The sequence below is a fragment of the Pteropus medius genome, unplaced genomic scaffold (assembly GCF_902729225.1).
Source record: "Pteropus medius unplaced genomic scaffold, Ma_sr-lr_union100, whole genome shotgun sequence".
Classification (NCBI taxonomy): domain Eukaryota; kingdom Metazoa; phylum Chordata; class Mammalia; order Chiroptera; family Pteropodidae; genus Pteropus; species Pteropus medius.
The window spans coordinates 4,558,698-4,583,642 of NW_024350927.1; the positions used below are offsets into that span (position 1 = coordinate 4,558,698).

At 52.0% G+C, this 24,945-nt stretch overlaps 2 protein-coding genes and 1 non-coding gene across 4 annotated transcripts in view; 1 reads left to right on the forward strand and 2 right to left on the reverse strand.

Moving 5' to 3' along the window:
- The window catches only part of PLOD1 (procollagen-lysine,2-oxoglutarate 5-dioxygenase 1), a 25,357-nt gene extending 18,892 nt beyond the window's left edge, over positions 1–6,465 (reverse strand). Inside the window, exon 1 of the mRNA XM_039842028.1 lies at positions 6,151–6,465. Within this exon, the coding sequence (XP_039697962.1) occupies positions 6,151–6,380 (230 nt within the window). The 5' untranslated portion in view covers positions 6,381–6,465. The remainder of the gene's footprint in view (positions 1–6,150) is intronic.
- Positions 6,466–10,859: 4,394 nt separating this feature from the next.
- On the forward strand, positions 10,860–16,373 carry KIAA2013 (KIAA2013 ortholog). 2 transcript variants are annotated; one of them, XM_039842196.1, is made up of 4 exons: positions 11,012–12,076; positions 13,403–13,701; positions 13,777–14,256; positions 15,675–16,373. In XM_039842196.1, exons 1-4 carry the CDS (start codon positions 11,044–11,046, stop codon positions 15,690–15,692), a joined length of 1,830 nt encoding a protein of 609 aa, XP_039698130.1. In that variant the 5' UTR covers positions 11,012–11,043; the 3' UTR covers positions 15,693–16,373. The 2 variants fall into 2 exon arrangements, with proteins under 2 accessions (XP_039698128.1, XP_039698130.1); XM_039842194.1 differs by having other exon boundaries at positions 10,860–12,076; positions 13,403–14,256.
- Positions 16,374–21,527: 5,154 nt separating this feature from the next.
- On the reverse strand, positions 21,528–21,643 carry LOC120585932 (U5 spliceosomal RNA). Its single transcript, XR_005648575.1, has one exon. It is a non-coding gene; the product is annotated as a U5 spliceosomal RNA (small nuclear RNA).
- Positions 21,644–24,945: the final 3,302 nt, after the last annotated feature.

The window sequence follows — 24,945 nt, forward strand, 5'->3', positions numbered from 1 at the left end:
CACTTTGAGGCTGCATTCTCTGAAAAGTGAAGGCTCTGTAGCTGGCCTGCCTGGTCAGAATCCTAACTCTGCTCCTTACCAATCGTATGACCTTGGACAAGTCCCTGATCTTTCTGAGCTTCAGTTTTCCCCTTGTAAAATAGAGATCATAATAGTATCTACTTCCCAGAGCTGCTGGACAAATTCCATGAGATCAGGCTTGTAAAATCCTTGTTGGGATGCTGGCACATACTACGAGCTATTACTGGTGCTGGTCAATGAGAGGCAAATGCCTTGCTCTGGCATTCAAGGCTCTTGCTGATCAACCGATGATGTACTCATTCCGTCCACCAAGTGGACCCTCCTCCAGCCAGAAGTCTGTCCTGCTGGGCTCCTCCTTCCTGCCAGGGCTCCCTCTCTCTAACCTTCCTCCAGGTCCCAGGGCCAGTGACAGTGATACCTCTTCCCTGCTACCACCTCTATGGAGCCCTCTCAGATTTCTCCTGACCTCTCTCCTGCCCCCAGATGCAGGCTCCCACTTTGCATCATTGCTCCCCTGAGTGAGTCTTACTTCCCTGGGGTCCAGGACTTCACAGTTTTCCAGGTGAAAAGACCCACCATGGCTAGGCCGGCAAAGGCAGGTAAGGTACCCTTACTTCACCCCAGGAAGTCGGGAAGAGCCTGGGCTAAAAGAACAAAGGGGTCCAGCCTGGCAGAGCCAGCTGTGCAGAAAGCAGGCTGCTGGCCCCAGCATGGGGCTGGCGCCAGGCGCCTGGAAGGGATTGGTAGGAATCAGCTGGGGATGGGCCCAGAGACCTGGGGAAGAAAGGGGTGGAGTCACTAGGCAGGTGCGAAGAGGAGGCCTCACCACCTGACTCTGGAGTCCAGTAAAAAGGGGTGCTGCCCGCCTTTGGGGAACGGCTCCCCCTAACTCCTGCTCGGATGGTTAAGAGTCCTCCTCCCCAGCTGAAGAGAGCCAGAGCCGCCTGCTCTGAGGCCCTCTTGTTGTCCACAGAGGCTACTGGGGACAGGAAGAGTGTCACATTTCATGGATGGAAAAAGCCAGTGTGTGCGTCTGTGTGAGATTCTGGATTCTCCACTGGATCAGGGCTCCTGAAGTCAGGCAGCGGGGGAGGGGCGGGGGAGTGGGGTCTTGAGGCCCCTTTTTCAGGTTTCTGCTTCCCAACAACAGCAAAGGTGATGGCTGCCCTGTACTGAACACTTCCTGCGTGCTAGACTCTGTTTTAAGCACCTGGCACCCACTAACCCCCTTACCAGTTAGGAACCCAAGGCTCAGACGTGCCGAGTAAGTTGCCCAAGGGAGCTAGGAAGTGGCAGCACCAGGATTTGGGCTCAGAGGCCTGGACTCAGAGTCCCTTCTTCTCACTTTTGCACACACTGCCCACGCCTGGCACCACGGCCAGGTACGTCTCTCCATTTGTCGAAGAAGACGGTCTATGCCGGACCCTGCCCACACCCCCACCCACCTTCCTCCTGCCCAGGCTGTCCTTTCTCTGTTTTCCTGGTTGCTGCCATGTGCCTGCAATGGGGCCTTAACAAACCCTGTATTCCTCAGGCCACATCGCACCTGCCTCCCTGGCCGAGACCCCACAAGAGCACTCAGTCCGGAGAGTCCAAAACCTGTCTGCAAGTCGGCATCACAAGCGAAGGTGTGAAATCTGTACTCATGGGTCCCAGGCCCCCAGGTCTGAGATGGGCCCAGGAGTCGGATTTTTCCATTTCCCAGGAGATTTCTGATGTTGGCCACATTGGAAAACCTCTGGTCCAAGCCATCCCCTGGCCCTCTGACTCCGAGCGCCAATGCAGAGGCCTGGGAAGTGGTTCACAGCAAGAGAACGCAAGGCAGTCCCCTCCCCCAAGGGACCCTGGCACCACCTCTTAACACCCCATGAAACTGCCTCAGTGAACTCAGCCTGCACCCCATTCCCTTGTCCTGCTTGTGAAACTCACTCCTTCCCCGTGAAGGTGCCCCAGGTCCCCTCCTCCAGGAAGCCCTCTTTAATCTCATTCCCTCATCTGGTCAGTCCTCAGCCCGTGCAGTCTCGAGGTGTCTAGTCTTTGATGTACCAGTATAAATCATCTCCTCCCTTCGCCAAGCCAGGCCCACACTTTTATTTCCTTGGTCTCCCTCTCCCTCACCACTGCAGCGACTGAGTGTGACTTAGGCCTGGTGTGCACTGTCTTACAGAGCACTACGGTAAGGTGATGCTAGTAAGTGCCACCACCGGGGGAGCCCTCACTAGATGCCTCGCACTGCAGGAAGTGTCACATGCATTATCACGTTTAACCATCAACACCCTATGAGGTAGGCAGTACTTCTGTCCCCCTCTAAGGGTGAGGGAACTGAGGGACCACGCGGCTAAATAACCCGCCTGAGGCCACAGAGTCTCAAAGTGAGAAAAGAATATGCTGGAATTCCAAATGCCCGTGCTCTTCACCTCAACACTTCCTGATCCAACGTCTCCAACGCTGAGACTCATCCGAGGACTGAGTCCAGCACTCCCGGCTGCCTTCTCTCAGATTCCCCTGGTGGACGCCCAGCTCCAGTCACGAGGTGAGGTCTTTTCCAACTCACGGGGGCCTGGCTAGAGCTCTGGGCAACCTACAGGACGTGGATGTGGAGGCCTCCGAGGACCAGGGCCCACCCACCTGAGGGCCCACCCACCCGCTTTCCCTCTGGTCCAGCTGCCGCCTGGGGCCGTGGCCAGAGCCCACATGAGGCCTGACACCTGGAGCTTTCAGCCCTCCTGACTGCTGCCCAAAGTCCAACGGTGGTTTCCCCAGACAGACGACAGGGTCAGCAGAGATAAACAAAACAGCAGAGTGGAGTGGCAAAGAGACTGCTGGGCAGGTCACTGAGTCCGTCTGTGCCTGTTTCCTCACCTGCAGAATGGGAGTAATAACGATAATGTGCCCTCCCCCAGGGACCTCGGGAGGATTAAATGAGCTGACGTCCATGAAGTGCTCAGCATGGTACCTGGCCGTGGCGGACATGTGTTCTGAGAGCTGTGTGTGGGTGTGTGCCGCCCCGGGAGGGTGCAGATGGGGAAGAGCCCTTCCTGTGAGCAAGAAGGATGCAGAGAGGCTGAGCCAGGGGCCTTGGGGGAGAGCAGATACCTCTCTGGGGTTCTAAAAGGAGGCTGGGAACTTAGGCTGTGCTCTGGCTAATGTCCCCTCTGCCCCAAGTAATGCTAGCCCAGGCAAGGGACTGGATGCTCAGTTGTGGCCTTGGCACTCAAGCATTGTCATGACATACCCAGTCTGCTCTCTGGGGAGGTGGGAATGAATGAAGCTCCTCCCCTAGCCTCCATGCTCACCCCGGGCTTGACCAGAAGCCATGAACAGGGTTGGGCAGAACGGCAGAAGATGGGAACCCCCAGTAGCTAGGTGTCAACCTTGCCTCCCTAGGCCTGGCCGCCCACTCATCCATGTGGCCTCAGGCCTCCTTAGACTTTCCCTGCCTGACTCACATCCAGTCAGCCTGCCTGACTCCAGAGATGTTTCTGTTACCTGCCAGCATGATCTGGAGCCCCACCCGAGCCCAGCTGACATCCCTGGGACCTCACATCCCAGCAGCAACAGCCTCCGGTGGGTCCTTCCTTCTCTATATCAAGCCCTGCAGCAAAAGGCGTGTGCCCAGGGAGAGAGCAGGGATCGGCTAGAAGCCTCTACAAAAGGCAGAAAAAACGGGCATCTGGACTGTCCCGCCCCTCAGCTCTATGGACAATGATGTTTGGATGCTTCGTTGAAGGCCTTCTTCCGTCCCCACCCACACTGGTCTCAGGGCTCCCCCAGGCCAGGGCCATGTCTCCTCCCTTAGGCACAGGGCTCTCTGAGAGCACAGGGTTATGTCTCCCCCACCAGACTGGGCATCCCCTGGGGGGAGGAGCTGTGCTCCCCATCAGATTGGGAGTCTCCTAAAAGTGAAAACTGTCCATCTTTCTTTCCATGTGCCGAATCCATGGGTGTTCAGATGAGGGGTGGACAAGCTGCCAAGAGCATCTCCACCCACCATACCCCCAAGTCTCCGTAGCAAATCCCCTGCCCCACCCAAGGCCTAACTGTGCCCAAGAGGGACACACGGTGTTGTCCCTAGGCCCGCCTCGGTGGAACATTCCTCAACAGCTGCCCCATCCCAGCCACCTGGTGTTGGACTCAGAGTCCTAGCCCAGCCAGGGGAAGGAAGAAGCTGGCCTCTTTGGGGGCTGCTGGGGTGCTCTCTCCCTGACAACAGTCAGTGGGCAGCTTGGGCAAGGCCTACGGGAAAAACTACCATCCCAGTCTGTCCTCCTGGCAAGCAGGCTGAGGGTCCCACCTCTAGGCAGTGTCTCCAGGTAACGGCCCCCCGTCCAGAAGAGGGGTTTGCAGGAATGAGCGGTGGGTCAGAGTCCCAGCCAATGACTCTATCTTCAACCAGCTCTGGCAACCTGAGACCACGTGTTTAACCTTTCAGGGCCTCAGTCTTCCCATCTGCAAAATGGGGCTAATGATTCCTTGCTTATCAAAAAGGTCTGAATGGAGCAAGGGAAGCACAGAGTCTCAGCCTGAGAGTGGTTTGACATTGGCCTCATGCCTGGTGACCCGCTGTCTCTTCTCCATCAATGAGTGCTTACTATCTACTAGGTACTTTACCTGGATTATCTCAGTGACACACTGAATCCTGCACCCTCTGTGGCGGCTGCCTTGTGTCCACTCTGCCCCCTCCCATCGCCTGCTGGGGGTCAAGGCACCTGAAGCCTTGTCACTGATTTGGTCCCTCCCTGATTCACCTGGGCTTCGTCGTGAGGGCTTAGAGTTTTTCTCGTGGGATGGTCTGGGGTGAAGGGAGTTCACATAAACAGAAGCAGAGGAAAGAGAGGCCTAGGGAAAAAAGACATTAAAGGGTTCCTGGCTCCAGACCAGCGAGTGGACCCAGGCCACAGGCCCTTTGCACATACTACCAGCCCAGCCCTGTGCTCAGCAGCTCCCTCACTGGATTTTTTGACCTGTCTTACTGCCCTGCTGGGATACTCCAGGAAAGCTGGCAGCACTGGGCCAGAAAACGCCTTTATGAGCATTAAGCGAAACTCTCAGCAACAGGCCTCATCCCATGGAATCCTTGAAAGAGCTCTAGGAGTGAGGCGTTATGGCCCCCTGTTTTGCAGACGAGGATGCCAAGCCTCATGGAGATCAAGTACCATCACTGTACCACCAAGAGACATGTGCCCTTGGGCACGACCAGGCACAAAGGAATACTCAGGAAATGGTGTTTCCCATTCCACCCCCTGATGCAAGGGTCTGCTAAACACTTCCCTGTCCCTCCCACCCCCCAAGGCTCCCTAGTTCTTTAAGAGTGTGGGCCCAGGGAACAGAGCACCATGGAAGGTGTGACCGGTTCAGTTCTGCTTCCCTGAAATGACCCACGGTCTGTGTCCTCCTGGGACTCTCAGATGCTCAGCGGGCAGCCCTAGAGGTGGCCCAAGGAGGGCTGGAGAGGAGAGTAGCACCCATTCAGGATAGTGGGGCCCATTTTTAAATCCTTTCTTCCTCAGGGATGCAAAAGGAGCACTGGACCCAGAGTCCAGCAGACCTCAGAGCAACCACTCCAGGGCTGGAAAACCCTGGACAGTCATGGCACCTGTCTGGGCCTCAGCTTCCTCATGTGTGAACTGGAGAGAGTAAGACCCACTTGGCAGGGGCAGAGCGGACCACAGAGGACATAGGCGGCAGTGCCAACAACTCTGCAACCCACTCCGGCCCCCACTTCCACCCCGCTCCTCCCAACCCGGCGGCCTCTCACCCCCAGTTTCAAGGCCTAGTGGCCCGAGCTGGGCTCTGGAACCAGACACATCTGGGTATTAATCCTGGTTTCAAGATCCACAAGCTGTGTGACCTTGGGCAAGTCAATCACCTCTGAAGCCTCAGTTTGCCCAGTTGAAAAACGGGGATAACAGGGCGCACATACAGGGTTGCCATCAGGCTGCACTGATGCCTGGCCCATAATAAGTGAGCCATAAACAGTAGCCACTGTCATTATTATGAGTGGTATTATTTATTATTTGTCCCCTTGGGTGCTGACTGGTACCTTGGTACTTCGACTGTCCCTTCCCTTCCAGGTGAACGAATGTGGGAACCACAGCCCCAGAAGAGGAAGTGATTTGTCCAAGTCATCAGGGAGCCGGTGGACAAGTAGCGGGAACCCAGACCCCCTCGCAAGCCCAGGCCCCCTGTACAGACCTGTCCTTACCGAGGCAGCCCCTCTGATCAGCCCTCGTGCCCGCAGCCCGCCCCGGATCCCCCCGCCCGCCCCAGCCCGCGCCCTCACCCTCCGGCTTGGCGTCGTCCTTCGCTTTGGCCAGGAGCAGCCAGCCCAGCGGGGCCAGGAGCAGCAGGGGCCGCATGGCCAGGGAGTGGGGACGCCCGGCCAGCCCGGCGTCGCTCGCAGGCTGGAAAGTTCGCGACGAGGCCGGCGATCCGGCTGCCACGCACTGGGCCCGCCCCGGGGGCGGTGTCGCACCGCCCCTCTCCCCCTCCCTGCCGCTCGCCCCGGGGGGAAGGGTTTTCCTGCAGACCTGCCCAAACCGAGGCTTCTCCGAGTCGGAGCGGCTCCCTCGGGCCTGTCCCCGCGCCTCCCGGGTTTTTCCGCCGGCCCACCCTCCTCCCTCTTCCTTCCCAAAGGGGCTTCACCACGACCAGGAAGAGGGGAGCGAGGCAACAATGTCTAGACCCCAGATTCTGCTCCAAGGCTCGATGGTACCAATAACTGTGAGCCTCAGTTTCCTCGTCTGAAAAGTGGGGATTGTAATAGCATCTATTCGTTGGGTCTTGTACGGGTTAACGGCGTTGTTACCTGAAGCGCACTTAAAACGGCCCGGTGTTAAGCCCTCAGCAAGACTCAGCTCTTAGAATTTCATTGGTCCTTCTGCAAACCCGTGGGCGCGAAGGTCTGTGCCGCGTGTGGGCCAAGGGTGTTCGGAGGCATCCACACCACTGCCAAGACCTTCCTGGCCGCTGGAGATGCAGAAAGCGCAGCATCCCACCCCCTACCCTGCCAAAAAAAAAAAAGGGAGTCACTTAATCTGCCTTATGTACCTGGGAGGTGAAGGGAGCCTCTGAGCCAATGGAAGGTCTTGCTCCTGAGGTCTCATTGATGAATGAATGAATGAATGAATGAATGAATGAATGAAAGAAAATTTTCAGGGTCACCTCACAGACTGGGTCTTTCTCAAAGCCCAACAAACAACTCAAGGATCTCTAGAATAAGGGCTCCTGGTACAGATGTCAGCTAGGGGCACCCATCTCTGGGGGGAAAAAAACCCCTCCCTTCCTTTGAGGAGACCCTCAGACAGAAGTCAGGGGCCTCTCACCAGCAGATTAGGCTCCAGAGGAATGGGTGGTGGGGTGCAACCCTGGGCTCCCTCTCTTCCAGGGGAGCAAAGGGTCAAGGGAGGAGAAATGTCATTGGATGTCAGTGAACAACATAAAGCAGGCCCAGCATAGGTGCTGGGAAAAGAAATCCACAGTGCCTAAAACTGCTCCAGCAAGGGAAGCGCTCCGAGGTGGTGTTTAGTGGAAAAAACTGTATACACAGGATGACCCCACTCAGTGAAAATATATTCTTATAGATACAATGCATAGAGACCACGATAAAAGGAAACGACAGCCAGATGTTTACAGAGATTATTTCCAGGTTGCGGGTTTTTATGTACATATATTTATATAATATTATATTATTTCTAGATAGCTTTTTCATTGTTTTTAGGATTTTTTTTTTTTACAATGAATATATACTATTTGTACGAACCAGACAAAACCAACACATGATATTTTTAGATGATAGGTACAATCCCTGGGAACCCAGGAAATCTCATGGTACAAAGATTTACTCATCGTACAGATGGTAGAAGTAAGGCCCAGTGGGACCCAGCAGCAAGCCCAAGGTACAAGGCAAGTAAAGGGAAGAGGCACACACGCAATCCAGGGCCTCTACCACTCAACTGGGACCCGGGGCGGAGAGTTTCTGCAGCTGGGGACAGAACTTGGCGCCAGAATCCACCGGATGTTTTTGAATTGAGAAGGATGAAGACTGAAATTCCAGACCCTTCCAGGAGGAAATGGAGAGATGAGCAGAGAGGAGGAGAATGAACATATGTCCCCAGCTCAGTTTTCAAAACTCTGTTTCATTCCATGTCCGCAGCAGCCCTTCAAGTCAGGCAGTAACACCCTCATTTGTGAAATGAAACTGGCACAGAGAAGTGAAGCAAGCTGCTTGAAGAGTCACATAGCTGATGTAGGACCACAGAAAAGGAGGCAGCTTTAGAACCGAGCTCTAAATTCCCATTTGCTGGGGCCCAAGCCCCTCGACGGTGATTTTCTGTAGACAGAAAAAAATCCCTGGGCAGTGTGGTTCCCATGGCCCAAGTCATTGCAAATCAGGAGAGGCAGGAGTCTTGAAGATTGCTAGCCTCCTCTGGAGAAAGGATTAACCCTGGCGAAGCCTGTCCTTTATGCCTTCGATATCTATTTCCTGCTCCCTTCATCAGATTGCTAGAACTTGAACCCAGTCCAAGCTTCATCCAAAAGAAGAGCTTGTCTCTTTAACCGTGGGCGGCTGCTGCCCAGATGTTACTCCTGGTACGTGCAGCACGTGTTATGCACAGTTAAAGGCGCAGGATCCTGCTTTCCTGGGAAGGTACAGAAAGAATAGCTAGCCTGGAGGGTAGTTGTGGAATGCCACAGGGGCTTTTCTTACTTTTCTTCTCTTCTTTTACCCATGTTTATTCTTGGCCCAAGGAAGAGCTACGTCCTCAGTGGATAGCCACACCCTGTGCTGCCAGGCGGGCAGTCAGCTGGCCCTCAACCTCTCCCCCTCCCCCGTTACACCCATCAGCTAGACTCACTGGCACTTAGCCCCTTCAGTAATAATAATAGAAATAGAATATCCAAGCTGTTCCCTTAAGTAAAAAAACATAAGATCATAGGCTACAATTTTTGTGAAAGAAAAAATATAGATATACTGTATGTCTATATGTCTATATATCTGTAAGCGAATGGAATATCTGGAAGAGATTCTCAGGAACCAGTGGCAGTGGTTGTTATCTGCAGAAAGGAACAGATTGGCTGGGGCCCCAAGAGGACTTAATTGTCACTCTTCACCTTTTTGAGCATTCTGAATTTTATATCATATACATGTGTATTCTGCTGCCTAGTAAACATAAATTAATAATGATTGGTTATTTTAAGCCAGGCACTCTGCTAAATGCTTCATATGTTTGTCCAATTTAAGCCTCGGAGCAATCCTACTCTGTCTTATGATCCCCATTTTATGGATGGAGAAACTGAAATCAGTTTCCAGGGAAGTTAGTTGACTTGCTAACAAAGAGGAAAGCCAAGATTCAAAACCCAGGCAGCCTGAAGCTAGAGTCCTTACTCTTGACTCCCTAGCTATGTTGTAGCTATGTTGTTGACCCTTAGCTGTGAGTCCCCTCCCCCTGGGATGTTTGAGAGTGGTAGGGGATTTCAGTGCACAAATAATGAGCCTTCTCTTTGACCTAGGAATCTGCTTCCAGGAATTGCTCCCCTAGAAACATTCCCACAAGTGGACCAAATTATATGCCTATTACATGGGTGTTTGTAATAATAACAAAAAGATGTGGGTTACATTTACTGAGCACTTATCATGTGTCATGTACCGTTCTTGCTTTACCTGCATTAACTTATTTATTCCTCAAAAACATGAGAGGTAGAGTCTCTGGTCATCCCCATTTCGTAGGGGGTATCAAGTCCAGTCTGGTCCTTTGCTGTCACCTCACCGTGTCTCTGGAGTACTGTGCTTCCCTCAGAGAGTTGGGTGGATCCTGTCTCTAACTGTAGGGCATGGAGTCCTGTGCATCCATGAACAAATTCTGCGGTTTTTGTGAACACCCAGTGGTAATTAAGAATTGTGTGTGTGTGTGTTGATAGTAACCTTGAAAAAAACCGGTAAGTATACTGTTGGATCACCTGAACAGGCACCTTTTTTCAGGGTGCTGGCCCTCGAACTCAGCAAACACATCTGTGTCCGTTCATAGCCCGCAAGAAGCCACCTCAAATGACTTTAATTTTCAACAACTGGGAAGCACTGTCTGGCTTTGGAATGTCCTAAAACCAAAGTTGATACAATGTCTCCATTGTCTGCCCCTGTGTCTCTCACTGATTCCCCCGAAACAAAGCAAAATTTCTCTTGAGAGTTGAGGATTTATAATTTAAAGGCATTTTCAAATTATGAGACTTCTGTGTTTTATGTTATTTAAATAAGTTAAAACTCAGGGCCGACATGCAGGTGACTTGCTGTGGTAGAGAAATGGACAGTCCTGGGCAGCACTGGTGTCCCATATGCCATACAAGCAGCAGGATAGGTCTAGAAGAGTTGTCAACAAAATATTTCTTAGGAAGTCTAGTTTACAGTGGTTCCTTTCCTTTCTTTTTTCTCTTTCTTTCTTTCTTTCTTTTTCTTTCTGTCATTCTCTCCTTTTTCTTTAAATTTTCTGTACTGTTTTGTTTTTTGCAGTGAAGATCGTTTTTACAGAAAAAAAGTTTTATTATTTTTTTTATCTTAGGGCTGTTGAATCCATCAGTAGCAAACAGGACCCAACACGTGCTCGGTTTGGCTGGCTCGGAGTATTTTTACGAGCTAGATGCTTCCAGTGCCCGCCAGATCTCGCTCCTCCCGTGGACTTCACACTGCAGAACCCTCCTACGTGGTCCAGCCCCAACCGGATCACGTGCCCTCCTCGCTGTGGCTCCGCCTCCTTCTCTCTGGCCCGCCCCGCTCCCCTCACTCCGCCCTCTCTTTTCCATATGTCGCAAAAGACTCGGCGGTGCTTGACGGCCGGCGTCGTTTGACGGCCGGAGGCAACTGAGAAAGAAGAGGAAGCAGTGGTGGCGGCTGCTGCGGCGTCTGTGACGGGGGTTGGGGTGGGCGCTGCGGTCCTGTCCTGGGAGTGAGGCGCGGGCGGCCGGGCCGGTGGGCTGGGCGGCGGGCCCGGCGGCCGCCCCCGCGCCGCGCCCGCGCCTGGCGGCCCGATGTGGCTGCAGCAGCGGCTTAAGGGGCTGCCGGGACTGCTGTCGAGCAGCTGGGCCCGCCGCCTACTCTGCCTGCTCGGCCTCCTGCTGCTGCTTCTGTGGTTCGGGGGCTCCGGGGCGCGGCGGGCGGCAGGTGGCCTGCACCTGCTGCCCTGGGCCGGCGGCAAGCCGGGCGCCGCCGAGCCCTCTGCCTGCCTGGAGGCGGCCACCCAAGCCTGGCGCGGCCTGCGGGAGCGCGGCGAGGCTGTGCTGCTGGGCCCTGGAGTGCCGGCTCTGGTGGCCAACGGCTTCCTGGCCCTGGACGTGGTTGCCAACAGGCTGTGGGTGACCCCTGGAGAGCGGGAGCCCGCCGTGGCGCCGGACTTTGTGCCCTTCGTGCAGCTGCGCCCGCTGAGTGCCATTTCCGAAGCTGGAGAGTCAGTGCTGCTGCTGCGTGAAGGGCTGCTGCGCCGCGTGCGTTGCCTGCAGCTCGGGACCCCAGGTCCCGGCGCGGCGGCTGCCGTCCCCGGGCCAGCCTCGGCCTCCGGCCTTGCCACGGGATCCGGCCGCGACTGTGTTCTGCTGCAAGAGGACTTTCTGGCGCATCGGGGCCGACCTCACGTCTATCTGCAGCGCATCCAGCTCAACAATCCCACGGAGCGTGTGGCCGCGCTGCAGACTGTGGGGCCCACTGCTGGCCCGGCCACCAGGGCCTTCACCAGTACTCTGGAGAAGGTCGGAGACCATCAATTCCTCCTCTACTCGGGCCGGTCCCCGCCTTTTCCCACGGGGCTGGTGCACTTGGTGGTGGTGGCTGCCAAGAAACTAGTGAACCGGCTCCAAGTGGCCCCTAAGACGCAGCTGGACGAGACGGTGCTGTGGGTGGTGCATGTCTCGGGCCCTGTTAACCCCCAGGTGCTCAAAAACAAAGCAGCCAAGGAGCTCAAGGTGCTCCAGGACTTGGCACGGAAGGAAATGCTGGAGCTCTTGGAGATGCCTGCAGCCGAGCTGCTTCAAGACCACCAGCGCCTCTGGGCTCAGCTCTTCAGCCCAGGTCAGGCCTGGCAAGTGTTTGGTTCATAGTCTGCGCCTTGCACCAGGGTGAACGCGATCCACCCTGGAGATGCCCCTCCAAAGTCGGCAGAGGCAACACTGAAGGAGAGCACTGGGGTGGTTAGAACTTGAGCTTGGCATTTGACCTGGGGCTGACTCAGCTCCACCACTTGGTAGCTATTATGTGACCTTGGAACAGTGGTAGCACCTGCCTTCAGAGGGTTTTAATGAGATTCTGGTGACAGAGTAAACACAAAGGGTAGGTCTTATTGTTCTTGTAGGTGTGGCCTGGTTTGAGCAGAGTTTTGAGGTCAGTTCTTAAAGGCTAAGTGACAGGCAGTGTGGCTGGCTAGTAGTGAGCGAGGAGAGGGTCATGGGAGGTAAGGTCAGACGGGGGAGGCTGGCGGTGCCCAGATCCTAAAGGGTCTCTCGTGCACATTAGTGAGAATGGTGAATTTTATTGTAAGTGGATTGAAAGCAGGGCACAGACACTATCAGATGCACATTTCTAGGGATCCATCTGGCTGCTGTATGCAGATTATGGACTATACAGGGGCAAAAGTGGAGCATGGAGACCAAATAGGAGGTTTTTGCAGGAGCCCAGGTGAGAGGAAGCCTGGGACCAGAGAGGGTGGTTGTGATCGTGGAGACAGAAATGAACGGACTCTGATACCTTTGGAGATGGAGCTGCCAGGACTTTCTAAGGATTGGCAGTGGGGAGCGAGAACTTGAGGGTGACTCCTGAATTTTGGAGAAGGGCTCGAGCAGATGTCTGGAGACAATTTGGGGAAAGATAGGGTTGGCGCTGGAAGAATTTAACCATGTCAGGTTCAAAATGCCTGTCAGACATCCAGGTGCAGACACCAAGTGGGCGGTTAGCTGGTTGAGTCTAGAGATCATACAAACTGGGGAGATCCTGTGTTCAGATGTTTTTTTAAAGCTACAGGACTGGAAAAAGAGTTGATAGAGGGGAAAAGCCCAAGACCGGCCAGGGCGTTGGTGACTGTTTTGGAGTGGTGGACTGGAGTTTTTACTTGGCGCGATAGGGCTGGTGCCAGGTCCTGGCTAAGTCTGTGTCCTGGCCTCTGGCAAGAGGCCCCACTGCCTTTTAACAGGATTTTAGGTTTCAGACCCACGGGGCTCAAGTTGGTCATGTGAGGAAGCCAGGCAGCATGACTTTCTCCCTTACTCAAGGGAGACTGGAATTGCCACTTTCATCCCTAGGGACAAAAACTTTACGTCTCTGGTGCTCTCGATCTCTGTTTTATAACCTCTGCCACCTAGCCGTGCCATTCCCTCTTAATGAGCAACCTTTGTGACGTTACAGGTGTGGAAATGAAGAAGATCACAGATGCCCACACCCCATCTGGCCTGACTGTGAACCTGACCCTGTATTACATGCTGTCCTGCTCACCAGCCCCACTTCTCAGCCCCAGCCTGAGCCACAGGGAGCGAGACCAGATGGAGTCGACGCTCAGCTACGAAGATCACTGCTTCAGTGGCCATGCCACCATGCACGCCGAGAACCTCTGGCCAAGCTGGCTGTCCTCCGTCCAGCAGATCCTGCAGCTCTCTGACCTGTGGAAACTGACCCTGCAGAAGCGTGGCTGCAAGGGGCTAGTGAAGGTGGGTGCCCCAGGCATCCTGCAGGGCATGGTGCTCAGCTTCGGGGGGCTGCAGTTCACCGAGAACCACCTCCAGTTCCAGGCCGACCCCGACGTGCTGCACAACAGCTATGCCTTGCACGGCATCCGCTACAAGAACGACCACATCGACCTGGCTGTGCTCGCGGACCCCGAGGGCAAGCCATACCTGCACGTGTCCGTGGAGTCCCGTGGCCAGCCCATCAAGATCTACGCCTGCGAAGCGGGCTGCCTGCAGGAGCCCGTGGAACTGACCTCGGCGCCCGAGGGCCACACCTTCTCGGTCATGGTGACACAGCCCATCACTCCACTGCTCTACATCTCCACCGACCTCACACACCTTCAGGACCTGCGGCACACGCTGCACCTCAAGGCCATCTTGGCCCACGACGAGCACATGGCCCAGCAGGACCCCGGGCTGCCCTTTCTGTTCTGGTTCAGCGTGGCCTCCCTCATCACCCTCTTCCACCTCTTCCTCTTCAAGCTCATCTACAACGAGTACTGTGGGCCTGGGGCCAAGCCCCTCTTCAGGAGTAAGGTATAAAGCCCTGTGTCTTCAGAGCCCCAGGCCCTGGCCTTGCGTTCTGTCCTGAGTCTAGAAGGGGGTGAGGCCTGAGCAGTCATGGGGTGCCCTAAGCCAGTGCCCTCAGCCCTCAACACAGAGAGGGGAGCAGGTGTGTTTTGAAAGGATGTTAAAAAGTGACTTTCAAGAGGAGACCATAGAAAGGGACGGCCGTGGAAATTCAGGTGTGGCTAGGCAGGTCCTCAGGCCTCAGTGATGTGGGCAATTACCGCCCACTGCTCCCCAGTAAATCTCAGCACTTGAAAACAATTGCACCAAGCCCCTAAGTCGACCTGGAGCTTTTAAACTGCTGGTGGGACCGCCACCCTCACCCACGAGGGCCTGTTCACTGCGGTTCACAGGTCAGTCCCTCACTGAGGCCACTTGAGGTGGTCATCTTGTCAGCCCAGGACGGGGTCATTCCCCTCCTGCTTCCTGAGACATCCGTGCCCCGTGAAGCTGTGATTGGGCCCACAGTCGCTGTGGGGCTGTCATCTGGAATATGTCTTAGGGATCAGGGTTGGCGTCTCGGGAGGCCACCTCCTCTGCCCTGTCTCCTAGTCATCTGTGCTTTCTCACTGCCATGATTTCCTGGGAGAAAGATCAGAAGGGGGTCCATTGTTGGCAGTCACAGGAGAAAGTGCTGGAGAGGGAGCTGAGCTTGTTCCCCTTCCTCCCGTTCCCCCCATATTCCCCTCACTGTAGTGAGAGGAGAGAGGTACATGAAGCTCCAGGTCTGGGCTCCTGAGGAGTTAAAGAGCAGGGGCCAGCAGGAGAGAAATGCCTCGTCACCTGCCCAGAGGGCTTTGTGGCCAGGGCTTGGAGAAGGAAGTAGCACTGGACCTGAGGGAGCGGGAGAAGGGCTGGGGGCAGGTCTGCGCTCCTCAGGCTGACGAACAAATGGAAAATCAGATAAAAACAATGCAGGCAGCACATTAGCGTCCCGTTAGCCAGAGTAGAACAGCTACTCTGCACTGCGTGGATTCGCATGGCAGCCTGTTTAGCTGGCAGGCTGCCTTTTCCTGCTGGTCGCTCGGCTTCTCTGCCCTTAATCTGGCATACGTCCATCCACTTCGGTTCCCTCACATAATCAGGGACAAGCCAAATGGCCTTCATGGGGCATTGCCCAGGTCCCTCAGTTTACATGATGAAGCTGGCCACACCACAGCAGGGCCCAGTGATCACTGCCCTGGCCCGAGGAGTCCCCAGGCCACTGAATCCATGGTAGCTCTAGCCTTTCTGGCAAACCAGGCCGGGAGCTGTCTGCAAGGCCAGATCAGAGCCCGGGTGGGGAGCCACCAGTGCCGCCTCCGTTGCCTGCTTCCCTTAGCATTTCTGTGGCTCTGCAGAGGGTTGGCGGCCAGCAGTAACAACTTGTTTTGTTAATTGAACAGGAAGATCCCAGTGTCTGAGTGACCCAACAGTCCTGCTCTCAGCCACCAATTGCACAAGACACCCGGCACTGAAAGTCCTGCTGCTACGAACAAGGGATCCTTTGAAAGAACCCACCCTTTTGTGCCTTGTTGGGGGACACCGGTGACGCAGAAGCACGTGTGGACGTTCAGGAGTCTGCACTGAGGAGCGGGAGGGGAGGGGCCAGTGGACTTTTTGTAAGCTTTCGACTCAATAAAATGAACCTAATGGAAAATACTTGAAATTGAACTCACTCCTTCCACTTCCCCACTTTCTTCTGGCCCAGGAAATAGAACCTCTTTTGAAAAGACTCTTGTCTGGGAAAAACTGGGTTTTTTTTTTCCTAATTTAAAGTGTTCCTTCTTGACTGAATTGTTAATTTATTGTTGAGTTTTGCCGGATGGCTTTTGCCGTCCACTTTAGACAGTGAACCCGGGCAGTGATTTCACTGCTGGAGTGGAGGTGGGAGGCTCGGCACGCTGCCTGCGTGGAGGGTGTGGGGCTTGGGTCATCCTCGGGCTTGCGCCTTGTCTCTGATCGTGAACCTGTGGGGATGTGTGGTTTTGTATTTCTGGGCCTTAAGGAGGTGTTTTGCTTTCTAGTGATTGATGATTGTTGGGTTTTGAAATACCAAAGCTTTCTTTTGTTCTGTTTTTGAATAAATCTCTTTCAAACTTCCATGACCGGTTTGTGTGTGGTTGAAACCTCTGAAGACATCCCATCTCCCTCCATCACCAGACCCTTGGGTAGTGTCTGAAGCAGAAGGACAGGCCACCTAGCCCCACTGGAACTAAAGGAATTCTCTTCCCACAGCTTCCCTCAGAGGGGTCCCCTCAGAAAATGCAGAGGTGGCTACCATTCTGCTCCCCTGTGGGGGTTCGCTGGGTAGCCTGGCCACATGGGCTGGTTGAGAGGCATCACCTGGTCCTTTTTCTATTACTGTGCCCTCTCCCCACTACCTGCCCTAAATAGCCTAGATTTGCCTACCCTGGGTTTTGTGGCAGCAGAGAAAAACCCTGGGTTGGCTTCCCGCCGGTTCCCTGAAACAGATATGACCCCCGGCCTTAGGAAGAGGATGGAGCTGGCCCCCAGACCAAAAAGGCCCGAGCTGGGCGCAGCAGTCCACCTGCGGACACCGAGATGCTGGCATCCTTCGGAGTGGTGTTTCAAGCATCCTGACTCACCAGAAAGCCTGGTTTGTTTGCCAAGGAGCTAAACATCTGGCCCACAACATGGCTGGGGGAGAAAGTAAACAAGTGTCAGGCTCTCCTAGCAGCTGCCCTGGTTCTCCAGTTGCTTGGGTCCCACACACCTTCCACGTCTGCTCTGGAGAGTGTAGGACTCAGAAATGCCACTTCCTTCCAGCCTGGGTCATTAGTGGGCTTACCCATTTCGGAGAGTGGGACCTAGCATGTGACATGCCCTCTAGTCATTGCCTTAAACTGAAAGCTGCTTGATGAGTCACACTTGAGAGCCTGACACATTCTGTTTCACTTGAAACCCAACATGTGGTGGGCTCCCAGAAATGTAAAAACAAACCCATGTACCTGGTGCCCTAGAGATACCGAGTGAATGACCAGAATTTTAATAAACTAATATTTGTGAATTGTAGCTCTCTCATTTCAGTGCTCATCGTAAGTGTTAGATATCTACATAAATGTGGCCCTATGCGGGGAGGAGGTTGCCGAGGGTTAAAATCCCCATTTGGAAGATGAGGAAATGACCTTGGACTGAGCTGTTTGCCCAGGACCATGCAGGCATGACCAGGACCAGGCCGGCATGAAACTCGGGCTTGCCCTAGGCCCTGCCTCTGAGCCCCCACACCCACTCCATTTTCCCCACTCTGCTCCTGATGGATTCCGAAGGACAAGATGCAGGTAAAGCATTTCTCCTCCCCTCCAGGATGGCAGCTGCAGGAGCGGTTCAGTGTCTACCCCGAAACTCTGCAGTGCTTCCATTCAGCCTGCCCTGCAGAGAGGAGAAGCTGGCCAGCCTCAGCTGGGAGCAGGCCGGGCGCCAACCCTCATGCGTCTGCACAGAGGCTTTATCAAGTTGCTTCTTCAGGGGTGGAAACCTGGTATGGAAAATCCGATTGCACGCCACCCGGCACTTCCCAACGGCTGAAAAGTTGGTTTGGAAATGTGTTGACCCCCTGAAGACCTACCTGCCCCACAAGCTTCTTGTGCCTCATCTCACATCTTCTCAGCCCACCTTTTGTTCCTGCCATGGCTGCAGCCACCAGCTCTGTGCAGGCGTGAGGCCCTGATGGCACACTGCTTTGGCTTCTCTTACCTTCAGGAAGTTACTCTGTACACAGCACATGTGTAGCATCCAGGCATATGAATGATAATGTTGTTGGGGACAGCCCTGCACCCATGGGAGATGGAGCCAGTGGACTAGCACTACCCTCTGCTGTCTCTCGGGGGGACAATTCTATGTAGCTCAGATGGTCTCGATGGGCTTGGGCCCTCACCGCTCATGCTGGTGAGCGACGAGATAAGGCCCCCTCGATTTGGTTTTCCTCTTCCCAAACGGACTACCTGCACACGAGCTTCTGCCTCAGAATAAACCCTCTGAAGGGTTTTCCAAAAGGAAGGGGGATTCTCCCACGGACAGTATTAGAGACTGAGCATTTGTGTCCCCCCAACTCTGAGATTCACATGTTGAAATCCTAACCCCTAATGTGATGCTATTTGGAGGTGGGGCCTTTGGGAGGCGATTAGGTCATGAGCGAGGGAGCCCTCGTGAATGGGACTGGTGCGCTAACAAGAGAGACCCCACGGAACTCTCTAGTCCTTTTCTTGCCATGCGAGGACACAAGGAGAAGATGGCAGTCTGCAACCCAGAGGAGGTTCTCACTGTGCTGGCACCCCGGGTCTCAGACTGCCAGCCTCCGGAACTGTGAGAACTACTTTTCTGTTGTTTTTAAGCCCCCAAGGCTATGTTTTGTTTCGTTTTGTTTTGTTTTTTGTTTTGTTCTAGGAGCCCAAATGGACTAAGACAGGCATATTCTTCCAGTGAAGAAATGGAACTTTTCAAGAATACAGAGATTCTCAGGACCTCAGGTGAAGAAGGAGCCTTATAGCTTTTCTTCCTCACGCATTCACAGCCCAGCTTCGAGAAACTTGTGAAACCCTGGAATTGTAAAATATGTGCACATTTTTTTTTTCATGAAGAGAAGTTCTGTAGCTTTTCTCAGATTCTTAAAAGGAAGCCTGACAAAAAATCCTTAAGATCAAGGTAACCTGTACTTTGTTCTTGTTTTACCCCATCCCAGAATCAGCAGTGGCCTGAGCTTCCGATGTCTGGTTAGGGGTCTGGCAATTGGGCAGATCCCCCCCACTTGCTGTGGGGCAGTTATCGTCCATGCAGAAAGGAGGTTCGGGGAGGGTGTGGCTACCTCAGTTGCTGGGCGCTGGCCAAGCAAACAGCCCCACCCTGAACAAGCTACCTACTAGCTGACAGTCCTGGTTCCACTGAGCCTCTCCTCTGGACTTTAGCCAATGGAAGCTTCGGATAATCATCTGTTTCAGTAAATGTTGATTGTGAATCCTCTAGCGGGCTATGCATCTGGCTCTTGGGTGACCAAGGGAGAAAGTTTACATTTGATGAACATCTACTGTGTGCTTGGCACTCCCCCACTAGCTTAAGTTCCATGAGGGCAGTGGCTCTATGTCCTCCGGATGGCCAGAAAAATAGCGCAATGCCTGGCACAAGGTAGACACTCAAAGAATGCTTGTTGAATTGCATTCGTATGCATTGTGTCATTTAATTCTTGTGTCTCAATTAAGTCTTTGGGGGTTGTAAGTGACAGAAGACTTAATTACAACTGGCTTAAACAAAAGGAAAAGTTCACATGCCAGTCTAGTAGGAGCATCAGGAATGGCTTGATCCAGGCTCAAGTGACCTCAGCAGGACACACCTCTTGCTTCCTGTAGATGGGCTTCTATCCTTAGACTGGCTACACTTGTGGGGGGGGAAAAAAAGTCACTGTTATCTATTGCAAGACTGATGCTCTCCTAACAAGACCAGCCGAGTCTGAGTCCAAGCATTCCTTCCTAAGTGCTGAGGTTCACCTCTGATTGGACAGCCCATCCCTGAGCCAGTCACTGTGGCCAGGGTGCAAGGGATATGATAGGTAGGTTAGGCCATTCACACCACCTCCTCAGAGCTGGGCATGGGGTCAATCTCAAACCACTGAACAGAGAATAATAGGAAAGGGGTGGCTCCCCAAAGGGTGGTCCTATGGTCCCATCTTCATCCTTTGAGAGCCTCTTCAAGGTGGTGTACTTCTTGGTTCATGAATCAGCCATTTCTCCAAGGAGCCTGCTTCCTTTGAATAGAGAGTGTTATTTGGAGAGTCAAATCTGGGTGCTTGGAGTGCTCTTCACACTGGGTCGTTGTTTTTTGTCCAAAGTGAACAACGCAGAAGTTAAAAACCCCTGCTTTAGATACACACCCAGCCGTCAGAGGCCAAAGAAAGCACTGGCCACTAACAGTTAATTCTGACAGACCAGAGCTGGTCATGTGAGGAGCAGCTTGTCTGGGAAAAGGAAAGAACGTTGAAGTCCCAACACTTGAGTAGCATTTGGGAATGATGTAGCAGGGCTGGACTGTGGGTAACTCTCTGGGCTTGAGGTCATGGTTCTCTATACAAGAGCTGGCCACAGAGAGGAGCTTGGGCAGCTGAGAAATGGAGCCCAAGGAAGGAACTTTGGGATGGATTCCCTCCCTCCTTTACCGTGGCCGATCCTGCTAGTTTTCTTCTCCAGTATTCAAACACCATTAGCAGGGCTCATGGCTGCCTAGAGGAAAGACTACATTTCCCAGCCTGCCTTGTAGGTAGGCCTGCCCAGGAAGCTAAGTTCTAGCCAATGGGATTGGTTAAAAAATTCACTGCCTCTTGAGTTTTATCAATCCCATTATAACCATCATGGAACGTCTTTCTCATTTCTATCTTGTTAAAATGATCCAATTATAGTTTTAAAGCTGAATTACCTCCTCAGAAACAAAACAAAAAAACAAACTAGCAATATTTATAAAAATGTCATAGAAAAACAAATTTAAAAAAGTTATTGTAAACTCATAATAAGTCAAAACTTACAATAAATGTAATCCTTCCAGTCAGAGTGAGAAAGGTGCTGGGCCTTGCCAGGGGGAATTTACCTCCTTGAAAAATGTTTGTGGATGGATGTACCCAAGAGGGATATTTAAAAATATATATACAGAAAAGTTTTATCTAAGGCCAGCACAAAAACCAGGCTAACTGGCTGTTGTATATTTAGGAAATATCTGTGCCAGGCGTCCCCTCGAGGCCCCGGGAGCAGAGCAAGTTGGTGTTTGGCGGTCTCTAACCTGTGAACATTTGGGGTATGGTAGGACTCGCAGACTTCACGCTGGAGCTCTAGGTTCTTAAAGCCGCGGTGTTGATCGGGAGATCGGGATGGGACTTGCACAGGGGCTTCTAGGGAGCTCCACGGTTGCCCCTTCCGAGCTGATGTGTCCTTCCTGTCTCCTTAAGGCAGAGACATCCTCCGTGGGGCCCAGGAGCAGCGTGCAAATCCACTAACGATTCCTTCCATCGTGCAGTCAGTTGACAAACCTATACCCCACGGGAGGAGCGAGCTGGCGTAACACATTAAGCTAATGAACTAAGCTAATGAACTAGCAGAAGCAGTCACAACATTTCGTCAGCTCAAGCTGCGGAGTGCTAGTACCTCAAGAATACACGCGTAGACGAAAATAGATATCTCAGAAGCAGAGACTTGAAACGGATTGAGAAGTAAACGCAAAAACAGAAGTTCAAGTTACCACTATTTTTAAACTGTATGATTAGCCTTACTGACGTAAGGCCTCAAAAAATTGGTTCAAAACTCAGAATTGTTCCTCTCCACGGAAATCTTTAGTAAAAGGCGAAAGATTTATGCGATCTGAAGAGAAACCAGAGTATGCTTTTCTGCTCCCTGCCCACACTTCTCGGATAACTGTTATCCCTAATTCTATAATGGTGATTATTTATCCACAAGAGCTAGGGACGTCTCCTTTTCCCCAGACGCTTCTGTAAACGAAGTTTCACTTTGGGGAAAAAATAGTTTTTTAAAAAAGGAAATTACAATAATTTTTTAGGTTGAAAAATTGTCCTGTGTGTAATGCATTGTGGGTATTCAAATAAAAAATCTCAGCTGTCATTCTCCGGTTTCCGGAAATACCTTAAATAGTTCATCCGTTTTGGTGCTGAGACTGGGACTACCACCAGGGGGCAGAGCAGAGGCCAGATTTAAGGACTATAGACCTGAGCCTGATCTAACCAGAAAAAGTCTGTTTTATGACTGGCACTCCAACTAAAACTTCTTTGGGGCTTAAATCAATAAAATAATTAAAATTATAAAATAAAATAAAACTTGGAAATAATAATTTTCATTCATTCATTCAACAAAAATGTATTCAGCACTGCTTTAAACCCTGCGCTGGGGTCTAGGGGTAGAGTCTATACCTAACAATTCATCTTCAAAGAGCACGCTATTTGATGGGGAGCCAGGAGTGCGTGATAAGCAATGATCACAGAATGTTCGGTGTCACCTGGGCAGCACATTTAAGGATCCACAGTAGTAGTGTGGTGAGGGCATTCGAGGCAGGGAGGCACAGTACTGAGTGGGTGAGTAACCAGAGGGCGTTCGTGGCCAAGCAAAGGGCTTGGACTTATCTCGAGGGCAATGGGGAGACATGAAAGAGTTTTCAAAGAGAATAATTAGTGTTTTAGAACAGTGCTTCTTGCCACATGATCCGCGGACCAACAGATCAGTATCACTCGGGTACCTTTTAGAGATGCAAATTCTTGGGCTCCACGCACTCCAGACCCACTGAATCCGAAACTAGGAGTGGGGTCCAACGGCTGGGTTTTAACCAGTCCTCCGGTGACTGCGGTGCAGGCTAGGTTGAGAACCACTGTTGGATAACCATTCTGGCTACTGTGGCCATTGTAAGAGACAAGAAGGCTTGAGGAGGTGACTTAGGAAGCTGAGCATTAATGCCAGAGAGAAATACATGGTGGCCTGGATTGCGGGATTGGGGAAGGAGGGAAGGCCCGCTAAAGGAAGGGTGGAAGGAGGCGTGGTTTATGGGGGCTGGGGGAGCCCACAGTTCCTTAGGGACGACATAAAAAGGAGAAGTGGATCTGTTATGAGTTAAGCGCATGAAATTAGAAGATTTATATCAGGAGGAAATCCAGGAGTGGGGCCAAAGGCAGAAGAAGAAAGCGATTGGTTGTGTTAAATGTCAATGAGAGGTCAACTAAGATTGCTGCAAATGCCAGTGAATGTCACAGCAGGGAAGTTGGTGGCTTTGGCCAGAGGCATATCTAGGGAGTGGGGGTGATAGAAGCCGACTGCAAAGGACTTGATGAGGAAGTGGGTGGGGGTGGGGATCCGAGGCTCCAGAGAGACCAGCTGGCAGCAGTGGGAGGTCAAAGGAGGCTCCTTTTTCTTTCCTTGATATCAGGGGAATGACAAAGGGTTTAAACATTGGTGGGACAGGGTGGAGATTCAGGAGAGAGAAAATAAGCAATAGTGGGGGTGGGATGGGAAATGGGGAGGGGGCCCTGACTGACTTCGGGTTAGAGGAAGGACCCCACCTCAATGGCAGCAGAAGGAAAGGGGAGGAATAAGGAATTATTGGGTAATGGGTTTCTGTTTGGGGTGATCTACTAAAATTTATTAATTTTTCTTATGTCGATTTTGCTATATTTTTCTAGAACTGCATCCATTTTGACTATGTTCTTAAATTTATTGGTATGAAATTGTGCATTAGGTTTTTAAAAATTAATAAACTTTATTCTTTTAGAGTAGTTTTAGGTTCATAGCAAGACTGAACAGAAAGTACAGAAATTTCTCATGCTTCTTGCCCCCTCACAGGGGCACAGCCTCCCCCACTATTTGCATTTTGACGTGTGAGCCTCCTTTTGAGAAATGCTGTTGGTAGGAAATGAAGACATCTTGGTCTCATTTTATACACAAGAGTTGCGTGACTCACAGCAAGTCCTCCCTATTTCCCCACCAATGAACGACTGGTAGCTTTGTCCATTTCTTAATACAGAGATGGGGTTGAAATTTCTTCCCAAGGGTTTGTTCACTTGGACCTTGATAACAACCATGAAATCCTTTGGAGAGCCTTTGAAGTGACAGAATGGTTGCTGAAAATGGCCTTTGTCATTTCAGTTGCTTGAGTTAAGGACTCAGTGAATATCTGCTGAATTGAAATGGATTCTTCTCAAAGTTACAGTCTTTCTGAAGATCTGAGAGCTGAAACTACCAGAAAGACCCGAGAAACAGCCCTCGCTCTTCAGACAAGACCTGGTGTGAGCCTGGACCAGGAGTTACAAACCCAAGTGGCTGGAGAGGGCACAGACTGAACTGGAGTGTGGGGGAAGCCCCCCGAGGATGCACCTGCAGCTCGGTGCCAGCTGATTGAGGCCACACAGACAGAGGGACCCAGTGTTGCCAGTTCTCATTTTTCTAGGGAAGCCAGAAATCCAGAATTTTATTTAAAATGTCTAGCTTTTTACTGTTGAGAATTAATTCAAAACTAAAAAAACAAGACCAGATACCTCTGTAGTCTGGATTCAACTAGTAGGCTGCCAGTTTTCCATCTCTGGTATAGCCGAATGAATGATGATAATGACAGCAGCCAGTATTCACGTGCACTTGTTATAAGCCAGGTGCTGAGAAAGGCTTTACGATTCTTTAATCCCTTTGACAACTTTATAAAACAGACAAAAAGCTGTTGAGATATATACATATATATGTGTGTATATATATGTGTGTGTGTGTATGTGTATATATATATATATTTTTTTAAATTTTTTTAGTCAAAACAACCCTTGCTTGACCTCACAGATTGCAAGGACCTTGTCATCTTACAATCCCTTATTTTTTAATTTTTTACGCCTACAGCACCCGATCTTCCTAGGAGGTCTCCCATTCAAGTACTAACCAGGCCCAACCCTGCTTAGGTTCCGAGATCAGACAGGATTGGGCTTGTTCAGGGTGGCATATTCAATATGTTTAATGTAGACTGTTCAATATATTTAACGTCAGACAATATAAAATACAAAAAAAAAAACACCCCAAACCCAAAAACCCTAAGCAGGCTTGCGGATCCGACACCTTCTCACAGGAGGTTTAGAGAGTTTAGGAACAAATTAAATTTGGAGGAGGAAGTATCTGCCATGAGGGAAAATGTCAGACCAGGTCAGGG